At 51.1% G+C, this 19701-nt stretch overlaps 1 protein-coding gene across 1 annotated transcript in view; it reads right to left on the reverse strand.

Annotated features, from left to right (window-relative positions):
• Window positions 1-759: 759 nt before the first annotated feature.
• The window catches only part of LOC119964156, an 87922-nt gene continuing 68980 nt past the window's right edge, over window positions 760-19701 (reverse strand). The window contains exons 10-11 of the mRNA XM_038793449.1: window positions 5945-6045; window positions 760-1282 (exon numbers count right to left, since the gene is read on the reverse strand). Of these exons, the coding sequence (XP_038649377.1) occupies window positions 1271-1282; window positions 5945-6045 (113 nt within the window). The 3' untranslated portion in view covers window positions 760-1270. The remainder of the gene's footprint in view (window positions 1283-5944; window positions 6046-19701) is intronic.

The following is a 19701-nucleotide window of genomic DNA, read 5'->3' on the forward strand; positions in this document are numbered from 1 at the left end:
GTGCTAGGTGCTCAGGGAGCCCAGCGAACCACGCCCATATGTTTTGGGCGTGCCCAGCATTGGGGGAGTTTTGGAAGGGGGTAGCAAAGACAGTGTCGAGGGTGGTGGGATCCAGGGTCGAGCCAGGCTGGGGACTCGCAATTTTTGGGGTGGCAGTGGAGCCGGGAGTGCAGGAGGCGATAGAGGCCGGGGTCCTGGCCTTTGCGTCCCTAGTAGCCCGGCGGAGGATCTTGCTCCAGTGGAAGGATGCGAGGCCCCCAAGCGTGGAGGCCTGGATCTCTGATATGGCGGGGTTCATTAAATTGGAGAGGGTGAAATTTGCCCTGAGGGGATCAGTACAAGGGTTTTTCAGGCGGTGGCAGCCCTTTCTGGACTTCCTGGCGGAACGGTAGGGAAATAGGCCGACAGCAGCAGCAACCCGGGGGGGGCGGGGGGGGGGGGGGGGGGGGGGGGGGGGGGGGGGAGGGAGAACTGTACACATGGGTTTGTGGAGGGTGCTATCTCTCTCCCTTGTTTTTTTTTTCTTTTTCTCTTTTCTCTGTCTTTTGGTTTCTGTTTTGGTTTTTTTTTCTTCCTTTTGTTTGAAGTTGCTCTTGCAGCTGGGGGGCATTGTTTACGGGGTGTTACCGCGGGTGTACGTTAATAGAGTTATGATGTTTATATTTTGTATTTTGTAAAAACTTCAATAAAAATTATTTATAAAAAAAAAAGAAAAAGCATAACTATGAGATCTACATCATGCAATTGTTCAACAAGATATCCATTATACAATACACAGTTACACAGAGAATAATGAATTACACATCAGTAAGCCTGGGGAGAGGGAGAGTGGCTTCAAGATGGTGTCAAACTATAAAACTAAAAGAGGAGTTTTTTAAAATGCTGATTTCAGATCAGCAAATACTTATAGGTCAGGTCTAAACTTCTGCAAAAAATGCTTCATTTGCTGCATCCCATTAGTCCCGACCTCGGTAAAACAGCACAGACTGCAGCCGTAGTGCTGTCCATAGGACTACCCTCAGCATTAAAGTGGTCAATTTAACCACAGTTTCCACAAGATTTGGGAATTCCACCAAAACAGAGTTGCAGCTAAATTAATTTCAGACAGTTTCATTAGAGTGGAGACAAAAGACTTTGAGGAGTCATCGAAGTTTTCGAAAATTGAAAATGTCAATTGCAATGATGCTCCATTAACTTTATCATTGTGTATCTTGTTTCGATGTCAGCCTCACTTAACAAAGTTGAAACTTGTTTTGTTCAATGTATAACTTCACCTGTCGGTCTGAAACATAAAAAGGTTCTCGTTAAACACATTTAACTGGACATATTTCAATTCATCCATTGACAGTTTTACATTATTGTGGTAATTTTGTGAGTGGATCTAATTCTTAAGAGGAGTTCATCTCATCAAGATTTGAGCTTCTCCAATGACGAGAGCCAATGAGGTGTAAACTGGTGAAGCTACAACACAGGACTACTTGTCTGTCAAACAACATAAGCAACAAGTGATGGACAGAGCTAAACGATCCCATAACCATCCGATCAGATCTAATCTCTGCAGTCCTGCCACATCCAGTCATGAATGGTGGTGGGCAATTAAATAATCCTAGAAGCTGGGCTCCACAAATATCCCCATCCTCAATGATGGAGGAGCCCAACACATCAGTGCAAAAGATAAGGCTAAAGCATTCGCAACAATCTTCAGCCAAAAGTGCTGAGTGGAGATCCATCTCAACCTCCTCTGGAGGTCTTCACCAGCACAGATTCCAGCATTCAGTCAACTCGATTCGCTGATGATATTGGATGTGTATGAATGGTTCACTGGATGGTAATGGGAATGGCTGAAGGTACTGGATACTGCAAACACAGTATCTGAATATTTGTGCTCTAGAAGTAACTACACCACTAGCCAAGCTGTTTCAGTACAATTGCAACACTGCCATTTACCCAGCAATGTGAAAAGTTGCCCAGGTATGCCTTCTACACAAAAAAAGAGAAAAAATGCAACTCAGCCAGTTACCGCCCATCAGTCTACTCTCGATCATCAGCATAGTGGTAGAAGGTGTCACCTACAATGCTATCAGGCGGCTCTTACTCAGCAATAAACTGCTGATTTGGATTCTGCCAGAACTGTTCAGCTTCTACACTCCTACAACCTTGTTTCAAACATGGACAAAGGAGCTGAATTTTATAGGTGAGGTGACATCAAGGCAGCATTTGACCGAGTATGGCATCAAGGAGGCCTAGCTAAACTGCAGTCAATGGGAATCGGGGCAAACCCTCCGCTGGTTTGAGTCATACCTGGCAGAAAAGAAGATGGTTGTAGGCTGGAGATCAATCATCGCAGCTCCAGGACATCACTGCAGGAATCCCAGGTCCAACCATCTTCAGCTTTTTCATTCGTGAAAGTCCCTCTGCTATAAGAACAGAAGTGGGGATGTTCGCAGATGACTGCGCAATGTTCAACACCATTCACGACTTCTTAGATACAGAAGCAGTCCATGCCCAAATGCGGCAAAATCTGCACAATATCCAGGCTTGGGCTGAAAAGTGGCAAGTAACATTTGCGCCACACAAGTGCCAGGCAATGACCATCTCCAACAACAGAGGATCTAACCATCGCCACATGACATTCAATGGCATTATCATCGCTGAATCCCCCACAATCAACATCCTGGGGGTTATCATTGATCAGAAACTGAACTGGACTAGCCACATTAATACTGTGGCTACCAGGGCAGGTCAATGGCTGGGAATCCTACAGTGAGTAACTCACCTCCTGACCCCTCAAAGCCTGTCCACCATCTACAAGAACAGCCTTTGATTCCAAACACCCTGCTTTCAGCTGTGAATGTCTCTGAGAGACATGACTGGTGCAAAATGAATTCACCACGGCAACTTCCTGGGTACCTTGCATCGACATGCATGCTAATCTTTCAGTGGTACAGTCCCAACGAACATTGATGAAGTGAAATGCCTTTCCATAGAATGTTTACAACACAGAAGGAGGCTATTCAGCCCTTTGTGTCTGTGCTGGCTCTCAACAAGACCAATCCAGCTAGTCCCATTCCCCAACCTATCCTTATAACTCTGCAAATTGTCTCACTTCTGTTACTTGTCCAATTCCGGAAAGTCTCAGTTAAATCTGCCCCTACAACACTCTCCGGCAGAGTATTCCTGATCTTAACTACCTGCTGTGTGGAAAAGATTTTCTTGTAATTAATGTCCTCTGGTTCTCCACAGGTCCGCCAATAAGGACAGCTTCTCCTGATATTTTGATTAACTATTCGCTGATGGTACTGGATGTGTATGAATGGTTCACTGGATGGTAATGGAAATGGATGAAGATACTGGATACTGCAAACACAGGGTGGAATTCTCCGCAAGGCCCGACGCCGTCGTGAAACCCGGAGAAGTTCACGACGGCGTAGGAAGCCTCTCCCGGCCCCCTATTCTCCCCTCCCCAGGGGGATAGGAGGGCCGTACCGGGAAACTCGGCCGCCGGGCCTTGTCCCTGGCTTCAAGGCCCGGCGCGCGAAGAATGACACCGCGGCGGCACCTAATGACGTCAGCTGCGCATGCGCGAGTTGGACAGCTCAAACCTGCGCATGCGCGGTTGCCGTCTTTCCCCTCAGCCGCCCCGCAAGACGTGGTGGCTTGATCTTGTGGTATGGCGGAGAGGAAAGAGTGCGTCCCCTTGAGACGCCGACCCGACGATTGGTGGGCACCGATCGCGGGCCAGTCCCCTCCCGAGCACGGTCGTGGTGCTCGATCCCCGATCCGCCCCCCCTATGCCCCACACTTACTGGCGCACCATGTTCACGACGGCAGCGACCAGGTGTGGTTGCCGACGTCGTGATCAGGTCGGGAACGGCAGGCCGCTCGGCCCATCCGGGCCGGAGAATCGCGGGCCGCCATGAAAAAGAGCGGCCCGCGTTTCTCCGAGCGGCGTGTCGCAAAACCGGACACGCCATTTTGGGGGGGGGGAGAATAGCGGGAGGTGTGGGAGCAGACCTCCCGCTATTCTCCCACCCATCGTGGTTGCGGAGAATCGCGCCCACAGTATCTGAAGGTTTGTGCTCCAGAATTAACTGCACCTCTAGCCAAGCTGTTCCAGTACAGTTGCAACTCTGCGAGTTAATGATACTCCAGATTCCTGATTGAACAAGCATTTCCTCAAACCGTTCAAATATAAATTCAGTCACCTCTATTTTGTGATAAAACATTTAAGTTATTGGCAGATGGTGCTTTTAGAACAGACACCAAGCAGGGTATTTGCAGTTAACTGTGTTGACCCCTTGACACTTGGACTTGCTTATACGCATTGCTGGCTTTAAATTAAAGTTTCCCACAGCACAGCTGCCAGTAACCAGGCAGCGGCAGAGCTGAAAGCATCTCCTTCCCAATAATTCAGGGGTTCTGACTGACCTGGAACCCTGCATCATCACAGCTGGCTGTAGGGGGTCTCTGGTGAAGGTGAAGGAGATTTGCGATGCTGCCTGTTCTTCCCAGGTGTTCGAGCTCCTCCCCTCTCCTGGCCCTGATTTTACCCAGAGCCTGGTCCCTTCTTTAGCTGCATGGTGAGATGGTAGCAGTGACACAGGTAGAAAACTGTAGCGGCAGCCACTGTCCAGCATCACATAAACATTGCCGCGGAGGGAGGTGGGGTGGGCGGGGGATAACAACAAGTTCTAAGAAGCCAAGGCCACGATTCTAACAGCTGAGACCTGGTTGATGCAAACTCCTGGGTGATCTGTGGATCCCTCGATCACCACGTGTGTGTGCAATCTATGGATCTCTGGGTCTTTGGGAATCCAGGCCATAACAGCAAATCCGAGCTCCCTCTCATTCTGAGTGACCTCAGCAGCAACATTCTTGTAAGTGCTGACGCTGACAAACATTATGTGCTTCACTAGTGAGATACATTTGTGGGCAGCAGATTGGGAGATTTGTCTCCCAGCACACCCACTGGCAGCATCTGTCCACCTGGCCCACTTGGAAAGCTGTCTCTTTCCTGGAAGATGTGAATGTCAACAACCAGCTGATGGGAAAGTCTGAGCCTCCTGAGGCACTCTGCTGTCCAGTCACGTCAAGGAACTTAATCCTCTGCCTGTATGTATTTTTTTTATTTGTTCATGGGATGTGGGCGTCACTGACTGTGCCAGCATTTATTGCCCTTGAGGGGGCAGTTAAGAGTCACCCACTTTGCTGTGCGTCTGGAGTCACATGGCGACCAGACCAGGTAAGGTTGGCAGATTTCCTTACCTAAAGGACATTAGTGAACCAGATGAGTTTTTATGTCAATGGTTTCATGGTCATCATTAGACTTTTAATTCCAGATTTTTATTGAATTCAAATTTCACCATCTGCAGTGATGAACCTGGGATTTGAACCTGGGTTCCGAGAGCATTACCCTGGGTTTCTGGTTTACTAGTCCAGTGACAATACCACTACACCACTGCCTCACCTGTATCAGGGTGGGGTGGAGGGGGGTATTGCTTCCTTGCTTGTCAGTTTCCAATGTCCTCTGACCTTGTTTTAATTGGTGAGTTCCAGGAAATCTGTGTGCTGATAATTAAATGCAGGATCTAGCGTTTATCATGTGCTCAATTGATTTTTAGCATATGTTGATAGGAGATCAATCAGTCCCTCAGGGATTCCTGTCTGCTACAAAATATATTCCCCTTGTATGTAGACATTGACAGATTCCTACCTTCCTAACACACCATCGACTGTTTTAATTTGCTGCCTGTACAGAGATCCTAGTTACTTCGACAAGTTTAAATTCACCTCAAAATTTGGAGACCTTTGCTTCTTAATATGTGCTTCAACTGGACATTTGAACATGACAACAGAAAACTTTTCATTGAAAGTTAGTATTAGTAGAGAGGGCTTTCTGTGGTTTTGGATACAGAACAAACAGCAAATTGAATTGTTAACTCACTGAACTTGTCCAGTTGTAAGTGAAGAGTTTATGGAAAAGTGCCCAAATGGCTGGAATGGCATTGTGTCGGTCACTGCTCTGAGTGTTGGAAGAAGCAAAATCTGAAATCAATTTAGCAGAAAATTACAATGAGATTTTTAAAATGCAGCCTTCTTCAAAGCTGTATTCCAGAAAATGCCATTATGCAAAACTAGCTTATCTATAGATCAAATTCATTGCCAACATGCTATTTAAACATCTTTTGGGGTGAAATTGGGCTCGGTATTGCCTAAGGTAAAAGCAAAGTGCTGTAGATTGTGGAAATGAGGGGCTGGATTCTCTGGTTCCCCAGCCCTGGTGGTGGGAGGTGGCTTAATGTTCTCTGGAGGTAGGGGTCTCTGTTCCCACCGCTGCTGTCAATGAGATTTCCCATTGTAGCCACCCCATGCTGCCGGGAAAACTGTAGGGGGAGTTGTGCTGCCACCGGGAACAGCAAATCCCACCGCCAGCGAACGGCCAGAGATTTCCGGCCCTGAAATAAAAACAGGAAATGCCGGCTAATCTCAGCAGGTCTGGAGGCATCTGTGGAGAGAGAAACAATCTATCGGCTTCGCCTGATTCACGACACGAGGAGGCCGGTAATGGGTAAAGGTTTACCAGCCTCGCACGCTTCATAAGATCTAATAAGATCTTGCAAGGTGCCGTAATATGGATCCCGCCCATTGAGGACAGGACCCAGATTTGCATATTCAGATGAGCAGTTAGTCTCACTTGGATATATCCATGCCAGATCTACCCAGTGCCCGGGACCGAACGGTCTCACCTCGGAGCTCCCAAGTGGGCGCTGTTTATCACTGGTTTCCACAATTGTGGACCAGTCGTACCGGTGCTTGTCGCAGTCTCCCTGGCAATTGGGGGCCCTTGGGTGGTCAAATCTGGGCAGGGTGAAACCTTGGCATCAGCGATGCCATCCAGGCAGCATGGCACAGCCAGCCTGGCAGCCTAGCAGTGCCATCCGGGAACTCTGGTAGTGCCACCTGGGTGCCATCCTGGCAGTGCCAGAGTGCCCAGGTGGCACTGGCAGGGGCAATGTCAGGGTGCCATCCTGGAAGTGCCAGGGTGCCCATGTGGCACTGGCAGGGGCAATGTCAGGGTGCCAGGCTGGCAGTGCCAGGGTGCCCATGTGGCACTGGCAGGGGCAATATCAGGGTGCCAGGCTGGCAGTGCTAAGATGCCCAGGTGGCACTGGCAGGGGCAGTGTCAGGGTGCCGGGCTGGCAGTGTCAGGGTGCCCAGGTGGCACTGGCAGGGGCAATGTCAGGGTGCCAGGCTGGCAGTGCTAAGATGCCCAGGTGACATTGTGCTCATGCCGGCGATCAGGCCCGGGAGTGCCTTCCCTTATGAGGTGGGGTGTGGATGGGGCCTCGCTGACCCCCTTATTGGTGAATCGGAGCATTGGGAGCAGTCCATAGGCCGCGTGAGGGGTCTAGTTATTGGATCGCCATTTAGATATGACGCCCTGGTCTCGTCCTGCAGTGGCGGGCTGAGCTTGGTGGGGCATTCCTCGCCTGTAGCGCTAACAATTATACTCAAAGCCGAGAGACTGGTTCAATAGAGGCTTTATTGTTGTACGATGTTGTCCCTCCATCTGCAACTGTAGACTGAGGGTCTGAGTGGCTCTCATACATTTATACACAAGCTCCCTGTGGGCGGAGCTAGCCGGCAGGGGCTTACCGGAGGAACCTGTATTACAGGGACAGGCATACAACCCCCTACTGCAAGTACGCATAACTACAGTGGTTATCACCACATTCACCCCCTGTCAAAAAATGAGTCCGGCGGGGGTGACATGTAACTCTAATACAAAGGATGCTATTTACAAAAGGGTCCAAACAAGGAAAATCAAGAGTCCATCCGGTTAGCAGGTTACAGGTTGAGCCGAACCGGTGGTCGAACGTTCCGCTGTGATCGGCGTAGCTGTGGTGGTGACGTCGGCACAGGCGGTGATGGCACCGGTGGTGCAGGTGTTGACGGTGCTGCTGCTGGCTGCTGGCGGGATGACTCCGAGAGCAAGTCGAAATCTTCTGTGTCCTCCAGGGTGGGCAGGGGGATGAGGGATGGACCTGGCGGGGACGAATAGGGGGGCGTCGTGGTTGGCGCGGGAAGAGAAAGGGGTGTGGGCATGGGATCGGCACCTGAGGGAGCCAGGTCCCGGAGCGAGACTGTGTCCTGGCGGCCGTCGGGGAACTCTACGTAGGCATACTGAGGGTTGGCGTGGAGAAGGCGTACTTTGTCCACCAGGGGTTCCACCTTGTGGTGCCGTACATGCCTACAGAGAAGGACTGGGCCCGGAGTCGTGAGCCACGTTGGGAGTGACACTCCGGATGTGGACTTCCTGGGGAAGGCAAAAACACGTTCATGGGGTGTACTGTTAGTTGCGGTGCACAGTAGTGATCGAATGGAATGGAGCGCGTCAGGGAGGACCTGCTGCCAGCGAGCAGCTGGGAGGTTCCTGGACCATAGGGCCAGCTGTACGGCCCTCCATACCGTCCCGTTCTCCCTCTCTACCTGCCCGTTACCCCGGGGGTTGTAGCTGGTCGTCCTGCTGGAGGCGATACCCCTGCTGAGCAGGAATTGACGTAGCTCATCGCTCATGAACAAGGATCCCCTGTCGCTGTGGATGTAGTCGGGGAAACCGAACAGGGCGAAAATGGAATCCAGGGCCTTGATGACGGTGGCAGACGTCATATCTGGGCATGGGATGGCGAATGGGAACCTAGAAAATTCATCGACCACACTAAGGATGTAGGTGTTGCGGTCGGTGGAGGGAAGGGGCCCTTTGTAGTCCACGCTGAGGCGTTCAAAGGGGCGGGACGCTTTTACCAGGCGCGCGGGGTCTGGCCGGTAGAAGTGCGGCTTGCACTCCGCACAGATCTGGCAGTCTCTGGTGACTGTCCGTACTTCCTCGACGGAGTAGGGCAGATTGCGAGCTTTGATCAGATGGTACAAGCGAGTGACCCCCGGATGGCAAAGGCTCTCGTGCAAGGCACGGAGCTGGTTCACTTGTGCGCTGGCACATGTACCTCGGGAGAGGGCGTCTGGGGGCTCGTTGAGCTTGCCGGGGCGATACAAGATCTTGTAGTTAAAGGTGGAGAGCTCGATTCTCCACCGCAAGATTTTGTCATTCTTGATCTTGCCCCGCTGCGTGTTGTTGAACATGAAGGCTACCGACCGTTGGTCAGTGAGGAGAGTGAATCTCCTGCCGGCCAGGTAATGCCTCCAGTGCAGCACCGCTTCAACGATTGCCTGGGCCTCCTTTTCAACAGAGGAATGCCGGATTTCGGAAGCGTGGAGGGTGCGTGAAAAGAATGCCACGGGTCTACCTGCCTGGTTTAGAGTGGCGGCAAGGGCGACATCTGAAGCGTCGCTCTCTACTTGGAAAGGCAGTGTCTCGTCTACTGCGTGCATCCCCACCCTGGCTATGTCAGATCGAATGCGGGCGAAGGCCTGTTGTGCCTCGGCCGAGAGGGGAAATTGCGTGGACTAGATAAGTGGCCGGGCCTTGTCTGCGTATTGTGGGACCCACTGGGCGTAATAAGAAAAAAACCCAAGGCAGCGTTTGAGGGCCTTGGGGCAGTGGGGGATTGGGAGCTCCATGAGGGGGCGCATGCGGTCGGGATCGGGCCCCAGTAGTCCGTTTTGGACTACGTAGCCAAGGATGGCTAAGCGGTCTGTGCGGAACACGCATTTCTCCTTGTTGTACGTGAGATTAAGGAGAGATGCGGTGTGGAGGAATTTATAAAGGTTGGCATCATGGTCCTGCTGGTCATGGCCGCAGATGGTGACATTGTCGAGGTACGGGAAGGTGGCCTGCAGTCCGTACCGGTCAACCATTCGGTCCATTTCTCGCTGAAATACCGAGACTCCATTCGTGACGCCGAAGGGAACCCTAAGAAATTGGTACAGACGACCGTCTGCCTCAAAGGCAGTGTAGGGACGGTCCGATTTACGGATGGGGAGCTGGTGGTAGGCGGATTTCAGGTCAATAGTAGAGAAGACCCGGTACTGTGCAATCTGATTGACCATATCAGAAATGCGGGGGAGGGGGTACGCGTCGAGCTGCGTGTACCGGTTGATGGTCTGGCTGTAGTCCACGACCATCCTGTGCTTCTCCCCGGTCTTAACCACTACCACCTGGGCTCTCCAAGGGCTGTTGCTGGCCTCGATGATACCCTCCCGAAGCAGCCGCTGGACTTCGGACCTGATGAAGGCCTTGTCCTGGGTGCTGTACCGTCTGCTCCTGGTGGCGATGGGCTTGCAATCTGTGGTCAGATTGGCAAAGAGTGAGGGAGGCTGGACCTTGAGGGTCGCGAGGCCGCAAACAGTGAGGGGAGGTAGGGGTCCACCGAATTTGAGGGTGAGGCTCTGGAGATTGCACTGGAAATCCAGGCCTAGTAAGAGTGACACGCAGAGGTTGGGGAGAATGTACAGACGGAAATGGTCGAATTCCACGCCCTGTACAGTAAGTTTAACCAGGCAGAAACGCTGGATCGGGACAGAGTGGGACCCGGAGGCGAGAGAGATCTGCCGGTTGGCGGGATGGACCGCAAGGGAATAGCGCCTTACCGTGTTCGGGTGGACGAAGCTCTCGGTGCTCCCGGAGTCGATGAGGCAGGAGGTCACGTGGCCGTTGACCAGCACCGATGTGGAAGAGGGTGCCAGGTTGCGAGGTCGGGACTGGTCGAGCGTAACGGAGGCGAGCAGCGGTTGATCGGCGGTTGAGTCAGATGAGTCCGACGAGGAGCGGTAGCGACCCATGTCCCGTGGCCCCATCCCGGGGAGAGGACAAAATGGCGGCACCTGGAGACAAGATGGCGGCATCTGCAGTACCTGTGGGTAAAATGGCGGCGCCCATGGAACGCACATGGCGGTGGTGGATGAAGATGGCGGCGCCCATGGAGCGCACGTGGCGGGGGCGGCAAAAGATGGCGGCGCCCACTGATCGCACATGGGGTCGGGGGAAGCGGACGGCGGGGCCCATTGAGGGAGCGGCTGAGGCGAGGGGACCTGGGACGCGATAGCGGTGACCGTCCGGGACTGACACACCGCTGCAAAATGGCCTTTCTTGCCACAAGCTTTGCAGGTTGCTGTGCGGGCCGGGCAGCGTTGGCGAGGGTGCTTCTGTTGACCGCAGAAGTAACAGTGGGGACCCCCAGGGGGTGCGGTGCGGTGGGCAGCGCAGGCATAGTGCGCGGGGGCGGCTGCTGGGGGGGCCGTTTGCGGGGTCCACGAGGGGTAGGATGGATGGGCCTGGGGTGCCGTTTGCGGGGTCCATGAGGGGTAGGATGGGTGGGCCGAGTGGCTAGCGGAGTAAGTTCGTGCACTACGGGAGGCGGCCGTCATGGAAAGCGCCAGGGCCTTTGCGGCCGCGAGGTCGGGGGCGGCCTCTTCCAGCAGTCGTTGCCGGATGGGGTCCGATGCAATGCCTGTAACAAAGGCATCACGCATGAGTAAATCAGAATGTTCCGTGGCTGTGAGGGCCCGGCAGTCGCAGTCTCGTACCAGAGGTATAAGGGCCCTCCAGAAGTCCTCAATCGACTCACCCGGCTGCTGGACGCGAGTAGAAAGTTGATGCCTCGCAAACAGGGTGTTCGCCGATGGTGAATAGTTCTCCTTGAGCAGTTCCATAGCTGTGGTGTAGTCAGTCGCATCTCGAATTAGCGGAAAGACACTGGAGCTAAGTCTGGAGTACAGGAGTTGCTTTTTCTGAGCCTCCGTCGGGGGAGGGTCCGCTGAAGAGATGTAGGCCTCAAAGACTGCAAGCCAGTGAACAAAGTCTTTTCTGGCGTGAGGCGACTGCGGATCCAGCTGCAGACGGTCAGGCTTGATTCTGATGTCCATGGTGAATGGGAAATCGTACAACAATAAATTGTAGCGCTAACAATTATACTCAAAGCCGAGAGACTGGTTCAATAGAGGCTTTATTGTTGTACGATGTTGTCCCTCCATCTGCAACTGTAGACTGAGGGTCTGAGTGGCTCTCATACATTTATACACAAGCTCCCTATGGGTGGAGCTAGCCGACAGGGGCTTACCGGAGGAACCTGTATTACAGGTACAGGCATACAACCCCCTACTGCAAGTACGCATAACTACAGTGGTTATCACCACATCGCCGAGGCCCAGAAATGAAGCAGAGTCCCATTTAATAGCGGGGTCATTCTCGGCGCTGCCAGCGCCTGAAAGTTCCATTAAATCGGGTCCAGAGTAAACGTTTGAAGTCCGCCTGACTCTGCGTCAGGTTAAGAAGAGGCCATATTGGACTCAGTTCTGCCTCTTTGCTGCGTGTGGCTTGCCATTAGGGTTCCAACATGTAACGCACAACATGAGCATACTCTTCTGATGTGAAGTACAGTAGATACCACCTTGGTGATGGCAATAGCCCTCATGCAGGAAAGTTACCGTGAAAAGTCGCCACATTCCGGCGCCTGTTCGGGTACACTGAGGGAGAATTCAGAATGTCTAATTCACCTAACAGCTCGTCTTTTGGGACTTGTGGGAGGAAACCGGAGCACCCGGAGGAAACCCACTCAGACACATGGAGAACGTGCAGACTCTGCGCAGACAGTGACCCAAGCTGGGAATCGACCTGGGACCCTGGTGCTGTGAAGCAACAGTGCTAACTACTGTGCTACCAGGCTGCTGTTGGAGCCTTGCCTCACAAACATGATTTTGAAGGATCAACCAGGCTTCATGAAGGGCCAAACGTTATCGGGCAATAAACGTTGTCTGTTAAATGTTATCCTTTCCCCCTCCCCAGTATCCAAGCCGGACCGGGTGATAGTTTCTCTGGAAGCTGTAAAGGCATTTGATAGAGTGGAATGGGAGTATTTATTTGAGATTCTTAGAAGGTTTGGATTTGGTCATAAATTTGCGTCCTATAGCAACACGGTGGCACAGTGGTTAGCACTGCTGCCTCATTCTGCTGAGGACCCAGGTTCTGTACCGTCCTCGGGTCACTGTCCATGTGGAGTTTGCACATTCTCCCTGTAACTGTGTGGGTCTCACTCCCACAACCCAAAAAGATGTGCAGGGTAGGTGAATTGGCCACGCTAAATTCTCCTTAATTGGAAAAAAAAGAATTGGATACTCTAAATGTATTTATTTTAAGTTTTTTAAATATATATATTTGCGTCCTTGATTCACCTGTTACATAATGCCCCTACTGCCAGTATTCGTACAAATGCTCTGAACTCTGACTATTTTCCCTTGAATAGGGGCACTAGGCTGGGCTACCCTCGGTCTCCAATCCTGTTCACTCTGGCAATAGGGCCACTTTCCATAGTTGAGGTCCTTGAGTTGGTGGAGGGGTATTTGTCAGGATGGGGTGGAGCTTCGTGTGTCTCTTTATGGGGATGACAGAGTTCTTCATATTACAGACCCAGCCAACTCCAGAGACGCCATATTAAGTTGCTTAACACCTTCAGCTCCTTCTCAGGGTATAAATTAAACTTAGGTAAGAATGAATGTTTCCGTGTTAAACCCCCCTCCCTGTGAGGCGAGTCCAATTGGAGAGCTTTTCGCCTTTCGAAGACAGGTTTTCTGGGTGTTCAGGTGGTCTATAACTGGGGCTGACTTAATAAGTTGAACTACGAGAGTCTGGTTTTCTTAAATCTTTTTTTCCCCAAAAATTTAGAGTACCCAATTCATTTTTTCCAATTGAGGGGTAATTTAGCGTGGCCCATCCACCTAGCCTGCACATCTTTTGGGTTGCAGGCACGAAACCCACGCAAACACTGGGAGAATGTGGAAACTCCGCACGGACAGTGACCTAGAGCCAGGAACGAACCTGGGACCTCGGCGCCGTGAGGCAGCAGAGCTAACCCACTGCACCACCGTGCTACCCTCTACAAGAGTCTGGTTAATAGTATTGAAAGGATTTGCAAAGGTGGCACAGCCTTCCTCTATCCTTGGCAGGTAGAATTCAGATTATTAAATTGATTGCGTGCCTGAGATTTATTTTTCAGTGTCTTCCAGTTTTCTCCCTCAAGTTCTTTTTTTACCAAGGTCAATAAATTGATATCCTCTTTTATTTGAGTGGGTAAGAATCCTACAATCCGCAGCATTCTGCGACAAATGGACAGACAGTCGGAGGACTTGGCCCTCCCCATTATTGTTCTATTACTGGGCTGCGAACATTCAAAAAATTCTATTGTGGATCAGTGATCCCAAGTCTATTTGAGGACAAATGGAGGCTCGGTCCTGCTCTACTTTTACACTTCTTGCCATAATCACTGCCTTTCTCTCCCACCAGACGTTCCTCAAACGCAGTGGTGGTCTCCACTCTTAAGATTAGGAGACAGTTCAGACAGCATTTGAACTGCCTTTGCCTTTCTTCACTAGCCCCCCTATTTGCAACAATCACCTTTTCCTGCCATCTTGGTCGGACCCAACATTTAAATCTTGGGAAGTGATGGGCCAGGAGCGGTTTGAGGACTTGTTCGTGGAGGGGAGGTTTGCCAGTTTTAGGGAGTTAGCTGATACATTCCAGCTGCCCAACTCCAGCTTTTTCTGGAATTTTCAAGTTCACGATTTTCCGCATAAGGCTATTCCTTCCTATCCTCTGGTGCCACCTTCTTCCTTGATGAGGAGGATTCTGTCCCTAGCTCGGCCTGGCGAGGAATCTATTTTGAATCTATATGGCCACATTCTCTCCTCGGATTCTGCCCCGTTAGGCAACGTTAGGGCGAAATGGGAAAGTGAATTGGACCCCATTCTAACTGATGGGGTTTGGAGTGAAGCCTTTCACAGGGTTAACTTCACATCATCATGTGTCTGGCTGAGCTTCATTCAGGGTCCTTCACAGGACACACTAAAGTAGGGCAAGGATGAGTGGCTAAGGGGCAGCACGGTAGCATAGTGGTTAGCTTCACAGCTCCAGGGTCCCAGGTTCGATTCCCGGCTTGGGTCACTGTTTGTGTGGAGTCTGCACGTTCTCCCCGCATCTGCGTGGGTTTCCTCCGGGTGCTCCGGTTTCCTCCCACAGTCCAAGGATGTGCAGGTTAGGTGGATTGGCCATGGTAAATTGCCCTTAGTGTCCAAAATTGCCCTTAGTGTTGGGTGGGGTTACTGGGTGTGCCTTTGGGAGGGTGCTCTTTCCAAGAGCCAGTGCAGACTCAATGGGCCGAATGGCCTCCTTCTGCACTATAAATTCTATGATACCTCTATTTATTCAAAATGTAGATGTGTGATTGCTGTTCTCTTGGGCCCGGCTAGCCATACGCATGTGTTCTGGTCCTGCCCAAACTTGTGGGCTTTTGGCCTTCGTTTTTTAATACCATGTAAGGTGGGTCAGTAAATTTGCAGATGATACGAAGATTGGTGGAGTTGTGGATAGTGAGGAGGGGTGTTGTCGGCTTCAAAGAGACATAGGTAGAATGCAGAGCTGGGCTGAGAAGTGGCAGATGGAGTTTAAGGCAGTGTGAGGTTGTCCATTTTGGAAGGACAAATATGAATGCGGAATACAGGGTTAACGGTAGGGTTCTTGGCAATGTAGAGGAGCAGAGAGATCTTGGGGTCTATGTTCCTAGATCTTTGAAAGTTGCCACTCAAGTGGATAGAGCTGTGAAGAAGGCCTATGGTGTGCTAGCGTTCATTAGCAGAGGGATTGAATTTAAGAGCCATGAGGTGATGATGCAGCTGTACAAAACCTTGGTTAGGCCACATTTGGAGTACTGTGTGCAGTTCTGGTCGCCTCATTTTAGGAAGGATGTGGAAGCTTTGGAAAAGGTGCAAAGGAGATTTACCAGTGTGTTGCCTGGAATGGAGAGTAGGTCATACGAGGAAAGGTTGAGGGTGCTAGGCCTTTTCTCATTAGAATGGAGAAGGATGAGGGGCGACTTGATAGAGGTTTATAAGATGATTAGGGGAATAGATAGAGTAGACAGTCAGAGACTTTTTCCCCGGGTGGAACACACCATTACAAGGGGACATAAATTTAAGATAAATGGTGGAAGATATAGAGGGGATGTCAGAGGTAGGTTCTTTACCCAGACAGTAGTGGGGGCATGGAATGCACTGCCTGTGGAAGTAGTTGAGTCAGAAACGTTAAAGACCTTCAAGCGGCTATTGGATAGGTACATGGATTAGGGTAGAATAATAGAGTGTAGGTTAACTTCTTAAGGGCAGCACGGTAGCATTGTGGATAGCACAATTGCTTCACAGCTCCAGGGTCCCAAGTTCGATTTTGACTTGGGTCACTGTCTGTGTAGAGTCTGCACATCCTTCCCGTGACTGCGTGGGTTTCCTCCGGGTACTCCGGTTTCCTCCCACAGTCCAAAGATGCGCAGGTTGGGTGGATTGGCCATGAAAAATTGTCCAAAATTCTATGATTAACCTAGGACAAAAGTTCGGTGCAACATCGTGGGCCGAAGGGCCTGTTCTGTGCTGTATTTCTCTATCTATCTATCTATCTATCTATCTATCTATGTCAGAGATACTCCATGTGGATTTAGAAATGTGTTTGCTGGTGGCCATATTTCATGTGTCGGATTCACGGTGATGCAGCCTGGGGTAGGGGCCAATGTTGTCGCCTTTGCCTCGTTGATAGCCCAGAGGCGAATGATGCTTGGTTGGAAGTCTCCCACTCCGCCCAGTGCCTCTGCTTGGTTGGATGATTTGATATTGTTTCTGCATTTGGAGAAGTTCAAGTTCACTATCAGGGGGTCGGTGGAGAGGTTCTATCTAAGATGGCAGCATTTATTTCCCCTTTTATGAAGTTAGCCACTGTCAGTTGTTAAGGGGTTTGGGTTAGGTTTAGTATTCAAACTAATTATGGATTGTGTGTTTTTGTTTTACCTTTATATTTGATTGTGGCATTGTTTTTCTTTTGTATTCTTTTATTCTGGGTTATATTGATTATTATGAAATGTTTTAATAAACATATATTTTTTAAAAGCTACATGCACAAAATCTCCACCAGCACTACTGAAAAGGACCATCAACTTTGAGATTGGCTGCTAAGTGATTTCTTTGGGCTGTTGTTTTGATTCTGCAATTGTTTCAAACTTTCAAGAACTCTTTCAAGTTGGTGAAGTCTACAGGGAATGGTGAGGCAGATGCTGACTGTCTGTCCTGGTGCTCCGACATGATGCTACTCCAGTGCCTGGTGCTTGGTGGACAGCTGCTGGCTCTCAGTGGAGGAGATTGCAGGGGGGCCTGAAGGATGTCAGTAAGTAAAGGTAAAGTCACCTCCGTCCCAGATACCCATAGGCCGCTTTCCCCTTTGAGAGGGAAAGCTGACTGGTGGTGATTTAACCTGAGGATCACCACACCTCAAGTGAGGGGTAACATCAGCTGGTATGGGAATTGAACCTGCACTGTTGGTATTGTTCTGCATCACAAACTAGCCATCCAATCAACTAAGCTAAACCTGACCTTGGGTATAGTTGGTCGCAATGGGGAATGGGGTGGCCGCAGTCTTGGTTTACTGTCTGACAGGCAAGGACAGTGAAAGTGGCAGAGGTGACATCATAAATGTTGTTATCCTGCAAGAGGGCAGTGTAGCATGGAACCACTCCTACATGGTGGCATCTTAGTCATCCTAGTAATCCATTGAAGGACAGCTGTGACACCCTGATATCCACAGCCATGAGGTGAGAACCTCAAACTTCTACTGTAACAGGCAGAGCTCTGCTGGGGGCTGCTGCCATGGAAACTGAGGCATTGGCCCTCGGGTGCTCCACCACACTTGAAAGGTTGAGCTCCAAGCTGTGCACAACACCGTGTGCCAAGTTGTTGCCAGACTTCTGTATGGTTCTTAACATTACACACAGGCTTTCTGGTAGTCCCTACCATTCCACCGTGCATATCCATCAGCCTTTCTCTGTAGCCTCCTCCATCAAAGCGAATATCTTTTTTTTCCAATTAAGGGGCAATTTAGTGTGGCCAATCCACCTACCTGCACATCTTTGGATTGTGGGAGTGAGACCCATGCAGACACGGGGAGAATGAGCAAACTCCTCACGGACAGAGACCCTGGGCCGGGATCAGACCTCGGTGCCATGAGGCAGCAGTGCTAACCGCTGCGCAACCATGCCGCCCGGGTCAAAGTGAGCATCTGACTTCCATGCAATAGAATTCATTTGTCACCTCACCCTCCAGTGAGATAGCACCTGTATTATCCTTGCCCCCTTGTTCTGGGTCCTGTGTACCTTTGGTCAGAGCTTCACCAGGTGCTGATCTCACATCTTGTGCTATCCTCCAAGCTCACACAGCGACAGGGTCACCATCATCACTGCCTTCTTGGTATTCTAGAACTGCTTGGTCAGTTTTTTATTTATTCTTTCATAGGATGTGGGTATCGCTGACAAAGCCAGCATTTTTCGCCCATTCCTAATTGTCCTGGAACCGAGTGGCACATTTCAGAAGGTATTTAAGAGACATCTACCTCCAGTCACATGGAGGCCAGACCAGGTAAGGACACAAGGGGCTGAATTCTCCGACTCCCTGCAGGGTCGGGGAATCACCCGGGGCCTTCGTAAATCCCGCCCCCGCTATGGCTGGAATTCTCCGCCACCCAGGAATCAGCGGAGGCGGGAATCGCGCCCCACCGGTCGGCGGGCCCCCCGCGGCGATTCTCTGGCCTGCAATAGGCCGAAGTCCCGCCTACGTGGTTTAAACCACCTCTGGTGCCGGCGGGAGCAGGCAGCCCCAGTGGACCCCAGGGTCCTGGGTGAGTGCCCCCATGTGGCCTGGCCCGTGATCGGGGCCCACCGATCGGCGGGTGGGCCTGTGCCTTGGGGGCACTCTTTTTCTTCTGCCGCCTCCACCATGACGGAGGTGGAAGAGACCCCCCTACCGCGCATGTGCCGGGGTGACGTCAGCGGCCACTGACGCTCCGGCGCATGCGCGGACTCACGCCGACTGGCGAAGGCCTTTCAGCCAGCGGAGAATTCCGCACCTTGGGGGAGGCCCATGCCAGAGTGGTTGGCGCCACTCTGCTACACCGGGACCCCTCGCCCCGCCGGTAGGGGAGAATACCGTCTCAGATTTTCTTTAGTGAACTCCAGATGGGTTTTTATTATGGTTTTATTAATTGATTTGAAATTTTATTAATTGAATTTAAATTCCACCACGGTGGGATTTGAACCCGTGTCCTCAGAATATTAGTCTGGGCTTCTGGTTTACTCGTCAGTGACATTGCCAGCACACCAGACCACTCACTGTCTCCCCAATGAGTGGACGTTCAGCCTGAGGTTCTGAGATCCGTGCTTGCTGCTGTGCAGATACAGAATGCTGCCATCATGGCTGTGGGTCTCAGTGATCACAGGGACTTGCAGACTCTCACGGTAGATCAGCAATCTGCTCCCCAATTGATGACTAGGATTTCTGAAACATCACTCTGTAAGAGTGGCAAATCCTTTCTCTGGGTGACAGCATTTCATCCTCCAGCCACTGTCACTCCACCAGTGACCTTGTTCTTACCTCTCAGCCAATCAATCCAGCCTGTTGCCTCCCATGTCCGGAGGGTGCAGTGTGAAACCAGCTGCCTGAGGTCACGCAGTAAGGCCATCTCCCTCAACCCCATCCCCAGTGAAAGTCAGCTGTCTTCCAGCTGCCACACTGCAGTCACTGGGTTAACGCCAAGACAGGGAAAGTCAAACACTAAGGGAATACACAGAATGATTTGTTTGTATAAGTGGACATGTTTCTGGATCAGTTTATGGAAAGGTTACTGGGGTTTGGTTTTAATTGCAGGATCTTGGCCCTGCAGACTCT

The sequence above is a fragment of the Scyliorhinus canicula genome, chromosome 4 (assembly GCF_902713615.1).
Source record: "Scyliorhinus canicula chromosome 4, sScyCan1.1, whole genome shotgun sequence".
Classification (NCBI taxonomy): domain Eukaryota; kingdom Metazoa; phylum Chordata; class Chondrichthyes; order Carcharhiniformes; family Scyliorhinidae; genus Scyliorhinus; species Scyliorhinus canicula.